Source organism: Charadrius vociferus, unplaced genomic scaffold, assembly GCF_000708025.1.
Source record: "Charadrius vociferus isolate BGI_N301 unplaced genomic scaffold, ASM70802v2 scaffold455, whole genome shotgun sequence".
Taxonomy (NCBI): Eukaryota; Metazoa; Chordata; class Aves; order Charadriiformes; family Charadriidae; genus Charadrius; species Charadrius vociferus.
In genome coordinates this window covers 600,953-620,064 of record NW_009648550.1, presented here as the reverse complement: position 1 = coordinate 620,064, position 19,112 = coordinate 600,953, and the positions used below count along the sequence as shown (strand labels likewise).

Genomic DNA, 19,112 nt, shown 5'->3' with positions numbered 1-19,112 from the left:
GAATGGATTGCTTTCAGAAGAGATGAACGAATGTAAGAGGTAGCTGTTTCTGTGGGGGAGCATTGCTAGTGGAAGGGAATTTGAATGAATTTTCCATTTGTTATTTTTGAGCTTTATGTACTACTACAGATACTTCAATGAAAAGAGAAAAGGGTAAGTCGCATTAGCCCAGGGAATCATATACTGAGAAAATGAAATATTCCTCATTGTGGAACTGCTGTGATTCAGAAATCACTGATTATTGCACTTTCAATGTGTGAGATACAGTTGCACATTATTAACTTACAGCTTATAGGAAATATTTCTGGGCTTAATGTTGTAAAACTTTTTTTTTTTTTTTTCCGCAAAAGCTTTGTGTTTCATTGTATCATGACATTCAAAACCCCAAATATTTCAATTTGTTTTCTGACATAATTATTGCTTTATTTTTTCCTGGAAGCTAAGCGAAGCCAGTCTATCAGCAACTGTGTTCATCTTTATGAGGCTTTGCCAGCCACTAAAAGTGTACCTCTTCTGCTTCACACTGTGAGCTCTCTCTTACCTGGTATCTCTTACACTTCTTGTTCTCACAGACTGTCAGGTACTGTACTTTAAAGTCATCTTTTATATAAATGTTCTTTATATTTTTAAACTGCTGTCTGTCTACTCCCTTTCTGTCCAGCTGATTATTCTTTAGTAGTGTGGAATGAGATGTTTTACACGGGTTCTGTTTCCTGTGTCTCAGATCTGTCTAAAACATGGTGTTAAGTAGCCTTGGTAGCCATTTACAGACAAGTGAGTTTAATGGGACCATATCTTGTCGTTTTTCAGAGTTACAAAGGGTGGCAAAAAGTGGCTACTTCTGATACTTTTTTGTTATTCTGTCACTGGGTTCATTTTCAAAATAAGTAACCTTTTCAGGGAAAAGGAGGAGAGCAATATCTTTTCAAGGAACTACTGTAGAACCTAGTTGAATTCTTGAAAGTACGAGCCTAGTGCAAGCAAAATATGCAGTCGAAGAAATGCAGCTGGTTGAGCTACTTGATTTAAAAGGAAAATCTTATTCAATCTGTGTTACACTCACAAATTAGTGTTTACAAATGTGGTTGTTTTTTTTTTCCTAAAGAATTCTTCCTGTAATTATTGATTCCAGAAGCAAATCTAAAAGATTTCTGTGCCACTTAGTTCTCAGATAGTGTTTGATTTCTCTCCAAATCTTTGTAGTACTGCAAGCAGTGCAGTTTTTATTCATTTTAATACTAACGATTACCGCGCATTTCAATTAGATTTATATTCCCTGGTAACTAAAGTAAAACTTAGTTTAAATTCTTAATAAAGAAATGCTTTTATTCGTGTTTACGCTTTCAATTACTTGATTTTTTTAAAGGGTTCCAAGCAGTTGTTAAAGTTTTAATATAATGCAGACCATATAGACTAAGGATTGGAATGCGAAAACTAAAGGCAGCAATCCAGATTTGGGCATTTGAGTGGTTATTTAGACTGACGTGGGCGTATTTCTGCTCCGAGTGTAGTAAACTTTTTTTCCTGCTTTTGATACAGTCTCATCCTGTGGAACTTGCTGTTGCGATAAATAAAGCTCAAACAACCCCTAGGCACAGAACTTCTGAACTGACTTCTGTGCAGGTGCCCAGACATAGATGTGAAAAGCAGGTGTAATGGCCTGAGAATACAAAGCTAGTTTGTTGTTAGGCATTCATCCTATCACCTAGCCAAGATGCGTTGGTGGAAGCAGTGAAATTTCTCTGTCATGTTAGCAGACTTTCTTTTGTTTCTGTTTCCAGCTAGTAAGTCTCTGAAAATACGACTTTCTGTCATCTCCCACATTTCCCTTCCTGAGAGGGATTTCAGACTCTTGAGCCTTTACCACAGTCCTTAGCTGCTGTTGCAATGAAAGAAAAGTTTTGTATGTGGTGCATTGTGGCTCTCTAGGGATTCCTATTCTGTGAAATATCTTTAGTGGTTTTTTCATTTCAAGTTATCTTCAGTTGCAATAGTGAAATTGTCTAGCTAGTGAATTTAATTTATTATTTCATTTTATTGCTTTCTGTAAGACATTTAAAGTCAACAGTGATACTTTGAGGTCAGTAAATACCAGAACAGTTAGTTTTTGTACATGAGTATTTGTGAGGTAATTTTCTGAAATACCCACAATGTTTATTAAGTATTTAAGTAGTATTTAAACTCACTTCTGTAGTATAGATTGAATGAACTAAGCATACTGTTGTCCTCCTGCAGGCTGCTGCTGCAATCTGTGCATATTGGTCTGTAATTTCGTATCCCGAGGGGCTGTACTTCTTGCTCGGTTCTCAATAAGTGTAGCCCCAATGCCAGTGCCTATGAAGCAGACAGAAAGCAGAGCAGAGGAAAGGAGAGAAGAGGGGGAGAATAGACAAGTGGTGGAAAGGTCAATCTGATTTAATGTGCGTGTTATGGAACAATATGCTGAAAGAAATCTAGAAGACTTAGTAATTCAGCCCATGTTCTTTATTGAAAAAAAGAAAATGAAGGGTTCTCATAAGAGTTACTACAGCAGCATTTTTCATAATTTTTTAAAAAAGAAAATAGCATTCACTTGCAGATTGAACACCTTGAACAGTCTGCTGGTGCTTTTGTTGGGTCAGATTTGCTGGGGTGTGTGGGCCACCTCTTTGACTGCTTTCTGGGGAAAGGGTTCGTAATTAGTTTCAGTATGGTAGATGGCATTAACCAGTGTCACGGCCGTAACTAAGAGCACCACTACTGAACATACTTCATCCAAAGTGTTAACTGTCTTTCCTCCCTCATTCCCCCGCCACCAATGCTAAGAGGAATGCATTTCTAAAAGCATTGTGTTGCTAGCTAATCTCAGGAGTTCCTGTTGCTCCTTCCCCAGTAAGTCAATGTACTTTCTCACTTGAATTTTCATGCCTTTATCTTCTCTTTTTATTTTTCATTTGCATTTACAGCAAAAAAAGCTGCATGATTTGGTTTGTCCTCGCAAACTAAGCCTGAATCATACGTAGCTGAGATCTTTTTTTACTCCAAATTGTCACCTTTTTTATTCTCCCCCTCATCTCTTTACAGAGGAAAAGTCAGTAAGCACAATCATCTTTTCTGCACTCTGCGTTTATAATAGTTTTGCTGCCTCTCCTCTATTCTTTCCGTTTCCAGAAAGAACAGGGTCTGGTTTAGGTCTCTAGCAGTGAAAAACATAGCTTTGTTCATGTGACATCCTCCCACCCTTCCTTGTGCACTCTAGACCCCCAGAGTAATTTCTGTCCTTTTTCTAGACTTTTTACCACTTACACTGCTCATACCTCTGTCTCTAAATGTTACAATTTGTCTAAGGATATTTTATAAAACTTAACTTCTGCAACTAGGAGTTACATTCTAGCTTGGTAACTTGGGAATTTTAAATATTTGAATGGGTCACTTTTTCATATAGCTTTCTTGGGAAAGGAGTTCACATTCTGAGGTTGTGCAAATATTTGGTCTTTTAATTAAATCAACAGAAGTTGAAGAATCTCAACAGCTGGAAAATTCAACAGGAACAGAAGCTACGGGCCTATTTGTAGACCAAGAGCAGCAGCTAACTCGAAGTAGCAGCACTTCAGATATTACGGATCAGTTTCCATCTGATTTTTTTCAAGGTAATTTTGATCAAATATAGTGATACTGTACTTCTGAAGAAAAAGTGTTGAGACTTGTTCAGCCTCCTAAGTGCTACTTTGCTTTCCAGCGCTGTTCGAAAATGTTTTTTTATCTCATTTTCTTAGTAAATATATTGATGATACCTTGTGGAAAGAACTGTTTTTAAGAAGTTACAGACCAGACATGCGGGACATGACCTTTCATAAAGCAGGGTCATTAAAAATGAAACCTTTGAATGTATGCATTTTGTATGTAACTCTCAAACTTTTTTTTTAATCTGGCTTGCATTTAAATTTTGTGTATTAAAGCTAACAGTTCTACTTCTATTCTGATCATGTATGTTATGCTTATGAAGGATTTTTCAAATCATCAGGTATTCCATTTTAGTATGTTGTGTTACTTCATTTAGCTATAAATATAAGAAGTTACCTGTAAACATAACTGAAATTCTCATATAATTTGTACTTTGGTCCCACAAGCATCTATATTTCTTGTTTACTTTCAAAAATTTCTAGGTAAAAAGGCTGGGAGTTCTCATAATTTAACTTCTTCAGACTCCAAATCAGTTCAGGAAAATAAGGGATATACAAAGAAGGAACATGAAGCTGAGCAAGTAAGGCGAAATAGAAAGTGCTTATTGATAAGATTCTAACAATGTTTTCCTTCTAATCAGATGCCTTTTAGTATTTAGAAACTCTAGCAACTGAAAGTGTGAAAAATCATTAGTCACATTTCTAGTATGGAATCTGGACTTGAGCTGTAGCTGTTCATTGTGCTATTTGGTATGGTCATTCTGTGTCTCCTGATTTTTGTCAGTTGCTTATGCAGTTCTACGTAATTCACTATATTCTAGTCTCACACAAGACTTTTGTGCTTTTTTATATTAAATGTAAACAAGAAGTTCATAACTTTTAAAATATAAATAATTCATGGATTTTATAGAGCTACAGTACACTGGAATAAATGTTTGATGATTTAAAGTGCTGGGGAAAACGCCTTCCTTCAGCACAATTTGTATCACCAGCTATGTACTGCAGATGTTTGTATAAGTCAACATTAGGACAGGCAAGCTTTGTAAATTTTTAATGCAACTTTTGAATAAACGGTAGAAATAATAAATGACCAAGGCTGATCATCTTTGTGGAAGTATAATGCAATATAGCATGGAGAACTTCAAGCTGAATCTCATCTTTGGACCTTGGCTTTCCTATACGTCTGGACTTGAAGTACCATTAACACTTAGCTCTAGAAAGGAGAGACCAGACATTTTCTGCAGAGTGCTTTCATTAATCGCTTCAGGAATAACAAAGTATCTCAAAAAGGAAGGAAAGCCTAGTGCACTTTGCATGGTGGAGGAGAGGGAGACAAGTAAGCTCAGTAGTTGCGTGAATTAAAAATTAACCTGTTTTAATGGCATGTGTTACAAGCATATGCTGCTGGGCTGTTACCAGTATTGCACTTTCACCCTTTTTGCAAGTGAAGGGTGGGGTTTGACCCTGCATATTCACTGCATAACTTTCTAATGTGAGCCAGTTTGACTTCATATCACAACCCACTGAAATATTGTCATCACTGATCACTTGGAGCCAGATTTGCCAGGGAAGAAAAAGACTGCTCTGCAGTCTATCGGGCAGCACAAGCAAACATGTTTCTTGGGAATAATTGTTAATTCTCTCTGGTTTTCAAAGAAAAAAAAGAGAGAGAGAAACCCTACAATATTAGATAATATAATACTAAAAAAGTAATAATTAAATATTTAAAAATAGTAATACTAATAATTGCAAATATTAAACTGGAATTTCAGAAATGCTAACTGAATTGAGGAATTTTAGAGTAGAGATTCCTTCAGCAGTTAGATCTAGTGTGTTCCTAGGGGTGAGGCGTTGGGGCTTTTTGATGCATATTTGCAATGGAAAACATGATACTCTTTTTCTGGTAGTAACTAAGTTTTGCTATTATAGATGACATGGAATTGCAAGAAATGTGAATTTGAAGGTGATCTGACTGATATTAAGAAAATCAATTATGGGACAGAGCAGTATTGCCTAGAAACAGAAAATTGTCTGAAGGGTTTTCAGCAAGTAGGTTATAAATCCATTTGTTGAAGAAGGTGGTAAACAAAGGATCAGGTGTCTTTGCATGGGTTGTTTTGCAACAGAGTAATGCCCCAACATAAGAGATGACTACTGATTTCTTCCTGAAAGATTTTTTGATACTTCAAAAAATACTGAATGATTTCAGATTTGTGGAAAAACAAAAGTAAAAAGTTCTGCTTGTTGATACGAAAACTGAGTATAAGAAAGGGAGGATAACAACTGAAATTGAAAGCATGATAGTTTCCTTAAGACATTTAAAGATATTTGGGTATTCTAAATATTCTTGAAAATATCTTGACCAAGTTGTAATTAATTTCTAGTAACAGTGTGTGTATCTTGAATTTGCTAAAATGTGATGTAGTTCTCAAAACTATAATAAGCTGAGATTATTTTTTTTTTCTCTGAAGGTACTAGTACGAAGAAGCAGTAGTACAGCTGAATTAGATTTGAAAGCAGATTTGCAACAATCACATGGAAATTATAGAGAGAGAGAAAAAAGTGAGTTCCAAGAAATACAGTATTTTTCTTAAGTGTAGCAATTGAAATCAGTGTCAAAATTTTGTCTTGTTACAGATATATTAGATGCTTTTCTCATCATGGTTTGCTAATATAGTCTTTAAAAACAGGGTCAGTGATCTTTATTAATCTCCTTCTTGCTTTAGGTGAAAGCGTTAGCAGTGACACATCCATTGGCTATAATAACGAAGTAGAGATTGCACTCATCCCCTGGCAAGGTTCTGAAGAAGACCATGAAGTTAATGCATCAGCAGATGTTTGCGTGGATCCTGATGCACCTCGCTGGCTTCAGCTTAGTCCTTCAGATACTGCAAATTTAACAGGTACTGTAGTCCGGAAAAAGCATTCACTATTTTAGATTTTTATCTCAGGGGTTTATACAGTTCAGCTTCCTGATAAAAAGTATGTTTCATTTGGCACGTATCACCAAGTTTTGTTCATAATGTTCATTCAGAAATGAGATTTGAATACCCAGAGTTTAAGGAATTTGGATAATCACGCTGAAGCTAACATAGTTGCCAGTTGTGGTCCAGGAAATGGTCACACAGTTGAAAATAATTGTGTTGCTTACTGTGTCAGATTACTACTAATCAGGTGAGATGCGATAGCTGATCACTTGGGCTCTCTTAGTTTGCCGCAGTGTTCAGGTGAAATAATTCATTTCTATTTTAAGTTAATAGGGTTTATTTCATAGCAGAATGGTCAAAAGAAATTCCTTACTGTACGTTTTGACTGATAAGAAATAATTGGTTAATTCACAATAACTTCTCTCATCTTAATCCTGTTACCCTCCTTACTTATACTTCAAAGTACACAACACCCTACACTCCAGTAGGGTGTGATAAGCGGCATTCTCAGAAGAGTTTATTTGGAAGTAAAAGTGCTTTACCTTTTCATTTTATTTATAGTATCTTTAACGTGTACAACATTCATGATTATTTATTGAAATATTTTGATTCTTTGCAATTGTAAAGGTGCCTCCTTATCTAATAATGTGAGTTAGAGATACTATTTCAATAACTTCATGCAGTAACATATGAAACTATCTTATAGGCTGGTTTTGTTAGCAGATATATAGTTTCAAGGATATGTTTTTCATATTCACTCTTTCTTTGAAATCTCTCTAATTTAATGAACCAGCACACCTAGTTCAACAGTTCAGACTGCCATTGTACAAAAGGTAACATGTAATACAGTATATGGTAAGGATTGTTATGTCTGATAAATTCATTGCTTTCTTTGTCTATGATGCAAGACATTGCTCCTTTGTGTGTACAAAGAGAGTGAATTACATAAAATAACCTGAAAGAGGTAGCATAGACTAAAAAAAAAAAAGAGGTAACAAATGTATAATTGCCCAAGAGGGCCAATGTGCCCTTACTGCATTTCTGGTTCTCACCCAAGTCACAAAACTTTGTTTTGCTGAGGAAAACTTTATGGTGTAAGGCAAAAAAATACTGTGATGCCACTATTGAACAGCATAGATGCAATTTCTCCGATGATAGATCTGTTGAAGATCATCCTAATGTGCTTGATAAATAACGTCTGGTTTAACCCTTTGGGAATTCATAATGCTACAACAAATAAAACAAAGCAAAAAGCAAAACAAAAAAGAATCCCGAAACCTTTTTAAAATATTAATTCAAGCAGACATAAAAACATCTAAGATGGCTTTTATTTCGCTAACCTTCTTTGGGTTCTGGGAGGACACAAGTTACTTCCCTCTGCCTGTGTAGGGGTTTCCTGCAACTTTCCTTGAAACATTGGCTGCTGAGCAGTGCATGGCGCCATAGGTCTGATTCTGCCTGCAGACAGGCTGCCATGCAGCTTTCCTTGGTCTGATAGAAGATAATGTAACAGCTCTTGTCGTTAAAATTTGCACTTCAATATGGATTTTTTCTTTTACTGTTTAAGCATATGAATTCCATTATCCTGACAATCTTTACAAACCCCTACTTTCCTTCTGTGTTTGCATACTGCTGTCTCAGGAGCTGCTTCTGTAGAAAATGATAATGCCTGAGCATATTCTTCATCGCTAGTAGTGCATACTCTTTATTTCCTTTGTTCAGTTCCATTTCCAGGTCATTTCGTACTGTGTGATCTTAAAAATAGAAAGGACTCTTAGCAATAGGAATCTTACCTGTAGAAGCCAGTTAGTGACTGAATAAATCTCTGAGTGCATGAATGTTCCATTTAACTGCATTTGCCTCCCTGCTAAAAAAAACCAACCCTGGAGTGGGGGCAGGCTGTCAGATACAAAACTGATCTATAGCTGTGTCATCTCTATGTGGAAGCCCTTTAGCCTACATTTTCTGCCATTTTTTTTTCTTTGTATCATGTGCTAGCTTGAGCAATGAAAAAGGGAGATAGGATTTAGTGGGAGAGAATACTTTTGAGATGGAAGATGGTAAGAAGAAGTAATGTTCCTATTTTACTGACCAAATTTATACTGTACACTGCATTTCTAATTAATGGAAACTGAACTTTTTTAAATTTACAGACAGTAGTGAATTCCTTGCTGATGACTGCAGTATAATTGCTGGTGGAAGCCTTATCGGTTGGCATCCTGATTCTGCCGCTGTGTTATGGAGGAGGATCTTGGGAATTCTTGGAGATGTGAACAATATACAGTCACCTAAAATCCATGCAAAAGTTTTTGGGTATCTTTACGAGTTGTGGTATAAACTTGCAAAGGTATTGTATATGATGCTTGCATCTAATGATAATGATTTTTCTTGTGGGTATCTCCAATAGAGAATGTTCCCGTTCAATGGCAAGAGAATTTAGATTAGTTAATTTAAATGGGAGGAGGAGACAGTAGGAAAGAAAATAGAGGTACAGAATAGAATACTACAAACGTTGATATTCGATGTAAAAGCCCATGGTTTGACCTAAAATGGTAATATACAGGGAAGCACTGTAGAACAAGCTTTCCTGGTAGTTTTGGCTTAAGTTAGGAACTCCATAGCACAGGGTTCATTGCATTTAAAGTAAATCAAGTAAAATGCAAAAGTAATAATATGAAATAAAGAGCATTAGCAAAATAAGCTATCAGTTTTATTAACTTGCCTCTTTTAAAAACATTAGATACGGGACAACCTTGCTATAAGTGTGGACAATCAATCTACTCCCTCTCCTCCTGTCTTAATTCCTCCTCTCAGAATATTTGCATCATGGTTATTCAAGGTAAGTTATATCTAAAATTTTCACACATTAGTGTTTTCTTCTGTATCTGTACTGAATTTGTGTATGTTTAGTTGCGCTATTATTAATTTTTACAATCACTGGCTAAGATGACGAATACCCTCCAAAGGCTATTTAGACTTGACTCTATTTAAATAAATACACAGAACAGATTTGCTTTATGGAAAATCTACTGAAGACGCAGTTTTGTGTTAACTGGCTACTAGGAAAAAAGTAATAATGCAAGGTTTTTGCTCTTTTCAGGCAACCACCCTGCCAAATGAATATAAGGAAGGCAAACTTCAGGCATACAGGCTGATCTGTGCTATGATGACTAGGCGTCAAGATGTTCTGCCAAATTCTGATTTCCTGGTTCATTTTTATTTTGTGATGCACCTTGGCTTAACAAGTGAAGACCAGGTACAAGCTTTACTTGACAAAAAAATTAATATGTTACCGTGTGCTGATGGTAATATCTGTATTTTCATATTTGAAGATCTGAAGCAGAAAGGAAGCAGTGCTTTGCAGCAATTCTTGCATGAAATTATCCTGTGTAGTCTAGTCTGTACCTCTCTTTAGGTTACGCAGTGCTAGCTTTCTCATTACTCTCCCAGTTATAAATTTTTTAACGCCTACTTACTTGTGACTTATTGTCACAGCTGCATCACAGACGCTTGTTGATGTTTCTTTCTTGTTTTCCTGACATTTCTGTGGAATAATCTGTGATGAGTTTCTGTCCATCTGCACTGCGCAGTTAGTAGCTGAGTCAATCTGGTCACATTAAAAATGTTAAAACACTCAGCTGTTATTAAGTCTTGAGCTACACTCTGTGTTTGAGCAGTATGTTTAAACTCTGGTTTTACCAGAGCAGGAGCCTTATGTGTCCAGCGGCCGTACCACGCTCCTGTACGAACTGTGATGCTGGGAAATAGGTGCTTCCAGAGCAGCTGCTGGAGTTGGTCTGTTGTTCACGCTACTCCCAGCTCATGTTACATATGTTTTTACTTTCTATCATGAGGCAAAACGCTAGACACAATCTTGGTAAAGGAGAGGCTGCAATGATCTTTATGTTAATTTATGAGCAGTGTCTGCTCTCAGCACGCCCATTTAAATGCTTTGTGCCATTGCTTGCAAGGACATCGTCTAAAATTAGAATTAACGTTGTCCTCTCCAGACTTTTCCCCTTCAAGATTAGTCCTTCAGGGGATGTTTAAAACTGTCATAGCAGCTCTTTTTAACTGGTGCAAAGGGGACTGAAGGGAGAACTGAGACGGAAGGTTATCTTATCACTGTAACCAAGAGGTTACAAAACATTCTGTTTCTGTGGATAAACATTCTTTCTAGGTCCCTGTGTCCTGGGTTGGCCTAATTAATAAAGTATTCAGTAGGAAATGAGGAAAAGACTTAATCTGTCAGGATGTAAGAAGATTATTGGGCCACAGAAACAGCTAAATACTCATAAAAACTGTAAGAAATAGTCTTTAGACAAAATAGAGAATATCTAAAAACATTTCCGTGTTTTTATAGCTGTAGGAGTGAGTGTTCTTCCTTAAAAGAAAGAGTCTAATGAAAGCAATGGCTAGAGCTGTGCTGTGGGTGCCAGCAGAGGGCACACAGACCCCTTCGTGGATCCTGCAGTGGTCATTTCTGCTGCTTCTGAGAGTTATTTCTGGTGCTTTTAGTAAGTCCTTAGGAAGAGTCTTGCACAGGTTTGGTTATTTCTGAGGTGAAAGAGAGAAATAATGAATTTTTACCAGGCTCTTGCCCTCTGAATCTCAGTTCCCCTCCTGAAAAGTTAAAGCGCTTGGAAAAATCTAAAATCTTCCTTTTAAGTAGATAAGGGGGGGGGTGGGGGTGGAGAATAGAAAGGAAAGAATTTTCTTCTGGAAAAACCTAAGAGTTCTGGCTGCTGTTGAAACTTAGAAAAAAAGCATAAACATCTGCCATTTATAAAGCACAAATGAGGAAAAATAAAAGTGTAGTGGGAACTCCTCTTTTTGCCACTCTTAATATGATACATGAGAGTAAGGAGTATCTTGTTACTCTTTGATTTCACCAGTGCCATTCTGATTCCAGACAGTTTAACACTGCTTGGTGTACAGAGTAAATTAATTCCCCTACCAAAAAAAAAGGCTGTGTGGTAAGACCCACTGATCAGACCCCTGAATTTGAAAAACCACGCAGCATTAAATCCTCTCACATAAAACATGCAACTCAAGAAACTTGAAAGCCTGATGTAGACTAGATTTAAAAAAAGATAATCACTTTTATATTTGGAAAAACAAAGACCCTTAAATCTATGTAGCAGGCACTGTCAACACAGGGCCTTAGGGGAAGAAAGTATCAGTAGTTTTGAGACTTGGGTTGCTTTCATCTGCACATTTCCATGAAATGGACAGATTTTCAGAGGTGTTCAGCTGTTGTCAGTTCCTTTTTTTGAAGCTAAGGGGTGCTCTATTTTTTGAAATCTGACCGCTTCCTGGAGAACTGTTTCCTGTATAGAAACTGGGAGTTTTTAAAAATTTGGAGGAGTTGGTTGTTGAGCTGATTTTTACCGTTTATTGCGTTTTGGTGTTAATGATAGTTCCACAGATTTTTAAGCCTCTTTCTGCCGTGCACATTGGATTTCAGTCCTTGTGCAGAGTTACAATCCAGAAGTTAAAGAAGATGAAGAAATGAAGACTGCGTAGTGAAGGCAGACCCCACATTGCACATCATTCCAGGATTTCCCAGATATTTTGCGTGCTGATGCTGCTCTTTTGTTCTTCCTTGCCTCGCTCAGTTTTGCTTTTTTTGCCTCTTGGTGGCACACTTGACCACAAGTTTTTTCTTATGTTACTGTCCTTCTAGTTTTGCTTTCCTTTACTAGAAAACTGGTTGAGGTGTTAACTCAGGGTGCTTTGAAGCTTGGATTCTCATGCAACATGTTGATATGAAGCATAATCCTTATACCTATTTCTGTATTTCCAGTATGATTGGCTTCAAGGTGCCTGATGGGTGTTGAGACTACTCGGACAGTTTGCATGCTGAGGGTAACTACAAATGCAGGAGTTTATTGTATGAGGCAGAAGTCCCTCCTCTGATACCTGCAAAGAGTAGCAACACTTAAAGTGTGAGTTGCGAAGCTCTTTGCTTACATAGGGTCTCACAGATTCCTGTAAGAAACAGGATGATGTACAATGAATGGGACACAGTACCAGTATTGATTTAGTGAGTTTAGTTTTTTGTACTTCTCAGTGATTTTCGTATATGCTCTTACTGGATGAACTTCTTAGAGGGTGTTGATATCATGGGGTGTAAGGATCACTGGAACATGGATCCTAAGTTCTTCGTAACATTGCAGAATCCCACCCTGCCAAAGCAAGGTTTCTAGTATTCAAGTTGTTGCATACCAAAATCAACTTTGGTGCAGATTTTTTTTTTTTAGCACAAGTTGTTTTTATTTGCTAAGCACAAGCATAAATTTCTCACTCTTAAGGAACATTAACAGGAGAAAGGAGAGGGGTGGTTTCTTATGGGGGAATTTTCCTTCTGTATGTATGACCAGTGCACGTATAGGGGAAAGCAACGGAGAGGTAGACCAACTCCAGGAAATCACATTGGCTAGTTAAGAAGACCTTTTTAAGCGGCTATGTAATTTTTAAAAATTGCAGTCGGAAATCTCTTTGACCAGAATGTGATTATCAATATTGTAGTTAGCATCAGAAATGTTTCTTTTGAAATATGTTTCTCTTTCCACTCCTCCCTTAAGGATATAAGTATACAAAATTTCTGCTGTATTGTGTAGATTTTGGTGTTGATAGAAAAACAAAAGAATACATTTTTGAATATGGTTAGAAATTAATACAGTATTACTCCTGGCAAGTGCAACCTAACTTTGTAGACTTGTCTCATGGGGTATATAAAAGAGCAATGTAGGGTTATATTTTATAGAAAGCTCCCATGGTATTCCGAGTTCAAGATGTAGCAATTAGCTTAGCAGATGAGAAAGGAGATAGTGAGGTAATGAGCTGCATCTAATTTATCCATGTGGAAGTGTCTAACAACAAACATCTCTGTAGGAAGAAGTGAACAATTCTCTGCAACAATTGCATCACCTTTTCAGGTGGGAGAGGTGATTGCATAAACGGCAGTAACAGAGTAAGTCACAGTCTGGTAGTGTAATTACTTCCAGCTTGCAAAGGGGCCTGAGGTCAAGGGGCAAGTGACCGTCTGTGGGATGATGATTCTCCACCTCTACCACTCAAGTCAGTGGAAGTTTTCCTGATGCTATAGTGAGCCTGGATTTTTTTTCCTGCAGTTTTTAATGAATCAAGTTCACTGAGGCTCACCATCTCCCCTCCCTGACATCCAGTGTAAAGGAAAGTGAATTTGGACATTAACTACCACACCGTGGGTTAGTGGAGGTAGTTCACCTACGGTAGCTCCAATTCCTTACCCCTATTGCAATGATTGCAACTATACAAATCTCTTGATTTGGACAATAAATATACCTTTTTAAATTAAGCCAAAGTCTAATATTGCAATGCACAAATGTTACAAGTACCTGAGCCGGGAAAGAAAGTGTATATTATTATTGCTACTGGTTGATTACTGTAGCAGTAATTTTTGCTTCATGAACTTGAAAAGGTACATAAGCATCTCTTTACTTCGTAGCTTCCTTGGTTTTGCTGAAGAACAAAACACGACTCCGAAATACTACTAACACTATTCACCCCCCTTATCAGAAAAGCAACTGTTGAGATAATTCTGATTCCTCAGTTCTGGTACTTTTTATACTTAAATAATCCTTATAGATTACTGGTGTTCGTTTCTGAAAACTTCTATGGATTTTTGTGTCACTGTCTTATTTCTGTCTAAATTTGCACTCGAGAATGCAGTGTGAGTTAGGTGCTTACCCTGTAGTTATGTTGTAAAAGAAGAGGCAGGTTTTCAGTATTTTTGAAGTTTCAAACTCCCAGCTGTTTGGTGTCTTTTTTTTTTTTTTTTTTTAATAAAAAGTCTCACCCCACTCCTGGGGCTTTAGCATCAGTTAACATGCTTTGTGTAACCTATTGACAACACATGCCACCGTGGTTTTGCCCAGTAGTCAGAGGTTCTCTGAAAAGTGAGCTAACAGGTTAGTTATTTTCCTGACTTTTGAAGTGTGTTTGAACAAATAAGTGTAATAAATGTACAGTTATACTGGCTTGCCAGAGTATCTTTGGAATAGAGTGCTTATATATAAAAAAATATTAAGGAACATACTAAAAAGACGACTTCAGAAATTCTCTGTTGGAAGCACAACTAAAAGACAAGGAAAGAGACTGTGCTGATGGGTGTTTTTAGTTTAGTGATGTTAAGGGAAGAACAAGCTTTAAATATGGAAGGAAAAAAAAAAAAAGCCGAAATCCCAATGAGTTGACAGATGTCCTTGGTGATTAAATTTCAGCACATGCAGACTGGGCTGCCCACAGAATGCAGCCCAGCTGTAGACAGAGAAGTTAACAGCTATGTTTTTAGCTCGATTCCTTTTAGTAGTTAAAAGAATGACTTAGATGAAATACTCTATAAATAAAGATGGCAGTATACTAATGTACATTATGTTTATCTATAAGCCTCTTAATTTGTTTAAAATATGCTGTTGCTAATTATGGAAGGGAAGCTACACCAGTTATGTGGTAAGCTTATATAGAAACACTGACTATAGCTGTTTGTATGAAATGGCTAATTTACAACATGAAGCATTTTTTAGTAGAGTTGCAACCAGAGAAGTCATATTAATTACCTATTTGTATTAACCTTGATCTGAAGTTTTCTTTAAAAAAAGTACTTGTGAGTGAGCTTTTATACCTTTCTGTTAAGTTCTTATTCAACAGTGAGGAGCAGCGTACAACTTCTAGACTGCTCAGCCATTAGTGCTGTTCACTGGGACATGTATTAGCTGGGTAGAGCGTTGTCTTCTAAAGGTACAATAAATGAGCAGCTTTGCTTTTGTATGCTGTGGAGTAAGTACTTCCTGCCCAGACTTCTGCCTGGTAATGTTGCACATGAGGACCCTTAGTTGTACAGCATTTAGAAACCATAATGCATTTTAGATTCCTTTCCAGACTGCCATTTAGAAGAAAATAATCATAATATAGTCTATTAAGGCTTAGATTCCCATATTTTAGTTTCTTGTGAGTTTCTTCCAATGGCTACTGTGATTTTTCTCCCTCTTTTAATTTCCCCCCTATCTCACTTTCTGTAGAAAATTTGCCTGTGTGCCCTCATTATGTGCTTTATGAATGCTTTGGAGAAAGTGTTAACAGACAGCTTGTTTCCAGTAGAGACAAAAAAACAAATGCCAGGATCTCACAGGAGATCCCACATACCCCTCTGCACACTCATAGTAGGATAAATTGGAAGTGCTGGAGAAAAATAGCTGCTGGGATTGACTGGAAGAAAGTAAGAATCAGGTAGTGCCAATTGTAGGAGCTGTATGTTCTGGAAAAATTTTGGTAGTTTTTTTTTTTTTTTTTTTTTTTTTTTTGTAATACTTTTGCTCTTTCTAAATTACTTCCATCCCACCCAAATTACTGTTTCTTAGTTGTTGTTCTGACTGTCTCTTCTGTATTCCCAGCAGTATCTTGCTGGAGCTCCTGCTGCTTGTAAGCTCCTTTTGTGAGGATTTTCTGAACTCTGTCCAGAATAGAAATAGAGTTTTTGAAATAGAGGCAGCATCTCTCTTCCTTCCATTTTGCTCATGCCTTTTCTTCCACCTCTCCAGTCATGGTTGTAGCTTTGGGATCTCCCAAAGTAAGTTTCTTTTGTTAATGTCTCCTGCAATGCAGCGCTGTTTGATCATCTGTTGTCATTAGCTCTCTACTTGACTTCCCCCTTTCCCTCTGCTTATTTCAATGGAGCTGTGTCTTCAGGATCTGTCCGTTTCCCTCTGTGTGCACTTGTGCTTCTCTGCTTCAGACGTGTTTTACTTCAACTTCTTGCTTAGCTGTTATCTTTAAGTGAGGTTACATGGTAAATTCTGAGAGTGACTATTTTAAGCAAATCAAGGTTTAACCCGTTTGCCATTTTTGGGGACGTTCAAATAAAAATGTGCAAAACAATCCCTTCCTCTGCATGCATTCCTCCATCTTGAAAACTGATACAGCATGCAGGTGAAAGTGTAAAGTGTTAAGAGTGCTGCTAATTGCCACCTAAGGTGGGGGACCTGCCTTCCTGCTGTGCATCGCTGGGAACTCCTTCACCTGTCCTCTCAGAGGTGTGCTCACCTTCCCTTCTCTAAAACTACCTTCCCTCTAAGCACTTAACCTCCTGCTCTGCGGGTGCTTCAGTGTTGCCACCTTGGCTTCTCAGGATCGGAGGCTTCGAAGCGGTCCTGCCAAGGGGCATTTGGGAGAAATCCGTATGGTGACACAAAGTCAGCTCAACTTTTCAAGCTGTGCCATGAACTAGTAACTGGGTTCTTGGTACCCGTACCTCAGTACCTGTAGCAAATAGGTATTCAGATATTTCCCTCTCAGTGTGCATAAGCTTAAAATATTTCTTCCGATTTGAAGTATATCCTTAATCCCAATGGTCTCTTAGCTTGTGAAAATATCAAAAATACTCGAAAAGGGGAGAAACTTGAAAAATTCTGTTCTTTTCGTGTTTCTCTGATCTCTGTTAATAGGGCATCTGAGCACCTCTCTGTCAACACAAGGGCTTTGGGGTGGGAGGTTTTGTTATTAATATGACTTTAAAAGAGAGAGCTTTCTAATATAGTTCAGAGGGGAAGGAGCAATTACCAGCAGGTGATTTACGCAGTAATCTGTCAGCTTTAGCACTTGTGAACAACCTTATCCATGTTTTACAAATGCAGTGTTACTCTGCTTTTTAATCTCTCTCCCTATTGCATTCCAGTCACAAGATACTTTAGCAAATGCAACTTTTTTGGAGGTTAGATTTAAATGACAGATCGAAATAGATTTTTCTGACAAGCAAATCTTTTGCTTTCTGAGGGTGTCAAAATACTTCATAAATTTTTATTGAAACTTAATTTTTGACAAGTTAACTCTTACCTAAAATGTAATGATAGCTAGGAGAACTTGGAATGAGTAAATGGAAATGCTTGTTCCTTTAAAATAAAAAGGAAGATGAAGGATTCACCACTTAAGTCTTGTGTAAATTAATAATCTTTCCTGTGCTGTAAATTTCAGCCCCTAATGAGGTGTCTCTCAGTGAAGAACAGAGTGAACTGTAAGTGAAAAATCCATGTTGTTCCTGTTGAGGGACAATTGGAAACGTGATGCAGGCAGATGGCAGGCTATTTGGTTACACCTGTAATCTGCAAAAGCTTGAACAAAAATTAGGTGAAGAATATTTTTGTAATTGACCTTTCAGTGAACTTGCATAAATTTTTTTTCGCTTACTTAGTGGATGTTTATGACCTTATTATTTGGATTACTAGATTAATCTATACTGAAATATTATGCCATTTATAGGGTTAATGCATTTGAGAAGGACATGCATGTGATTGCCCCCTTCTGTCCCCTCCTCCCCATTTTTAACACTACAGAGCATCATTTTGAATTGAAATAGTCCATAATGGTCCTTTTTTCACATTTCTTTAACAACATGAACACTAAATTATAGCTGTGCAATTATGTAAACAATGGAAATGCTTCCAGAATGAATACTTCCTTTTAAATTTTCATTTTGTGTAATTGCTGAAAGGTTTGGAGCCGTAATAAACCAAAATTATTTTACACATTTATCGTTCTAAAGGTCAATTATGAAAGAAGTAAAGAAACAACACTGTACAGAATGAGTAAACCAATTTCTATTGCCATCACCATATGTTTTTCTTATTGCTTGTGTTTTTCCAGTTACTGTGTACATAGCATTCAATTAAAGTGATTCATTTACTAGGCTGTAAGCTGCTGAACAGAGTTTACATTTATAGAACAGCGCTTTGAAGGGAAGGAAACAACTTGCCTCTGTTTGAATTACCTGATTTTTGCAATATCACTGATACAACATATGTTCTCACTTGGTCGCTTTCTCATAAGCCTGAATCTTCTGATAAGCTCGCAATGCTACTGAATTACTGCGTGAAATCACGCTTTTATTGTTAGCTGGGTTGTGCATGAAAGTGTGCTAATTGGGAAATGAGAGAAAAACTGTGACATTTTACCTGTAAGCGCCTTCCTGGGCTGTGGTTTCTTTCCTGTCCATTCTGTAAGCTCAAGCAGGACAACAATATTCTACTCAGGACATATTCTGCGTCGTATTAATTTAAATGAAGTCACTCAAACTATCACAAATTTATGCTGAAATGCCTGAGATGAAAAATGACAGTGGAAACTAATGAACACATTTTTGTCTGGGCTCTAATGTACTTGTGTGTTGTTAACTCTTAAGAGTTATGTGTGTGCCGTATCACCATGGCATGTGGTCTGTGCTGTGAATTCATCACTTTGTAGCTACATAACAAAAAAGAGAAATCAAGGATTATTTCATTAGCTTTTCAAAATAAATCTTTCAAAGGTTTCTTACTATGAGAAACTATTTTCTTGTAGTAGTACATTTCAAACACCAAGTAGATCCATGCAACCACGTTGTTACAGCTTTTTGGAATGTGTGCGTTGTCACAGCATTTGTTAAAGTTGCATTAGTTATGCTGTGCTGTAAACTCAGGTATTAATATATTGAAGTAACGGTTTTGCA

General features: G+C 37.1%; 1 protein-coding gene across 1 annotated transcript in view; it reads left to right on the top strand.

The window, feature by feature from the left end:
- Positions 1 to 19,112, top strand: part of RALGAPA2 (Ral GTPase activating protein, alpha subunit 2 (catalytic)) — a 144,126-nt gene that overhangs the window by 50,475 nt on the left and 74,539 nt on the right. Inside the window, exons 17-24 of the mRNA XM_009886048.1 lie at positions 440 to 580; positions 3,492 to 3,629; positions 4,146 to 4,243; positions 6,134 to 6,224; positions 6,389 to 6,565; positions 8,743 to 8,936; positions 9,330 to 9,428; positions 9,690 to 9,845. Coding sequence (XP_009884350.1) covers positions 440 to 580; positions 3,492 to 3,629; positions 4,146 to 4,243; positions 6,134 to 6,224; positions 6,389 to 6,565; positions 8,743 to 8,936; positions 9,330 to 9,428; positions 9,690 to 9,845 — 1,094 coding nt within the window. The remainder of the gene's footprint in view (positions 1 to 439; positions 581 to 3,491; positions 3,630 to 4,145; positions 4,244 to 6,133; positions 6,225 to 6,388; positions 6,566 to 8,742; positions 8,937 to 9,329; positions 9,429 to 9,689; positions 9,846 to 19,112) is intronic.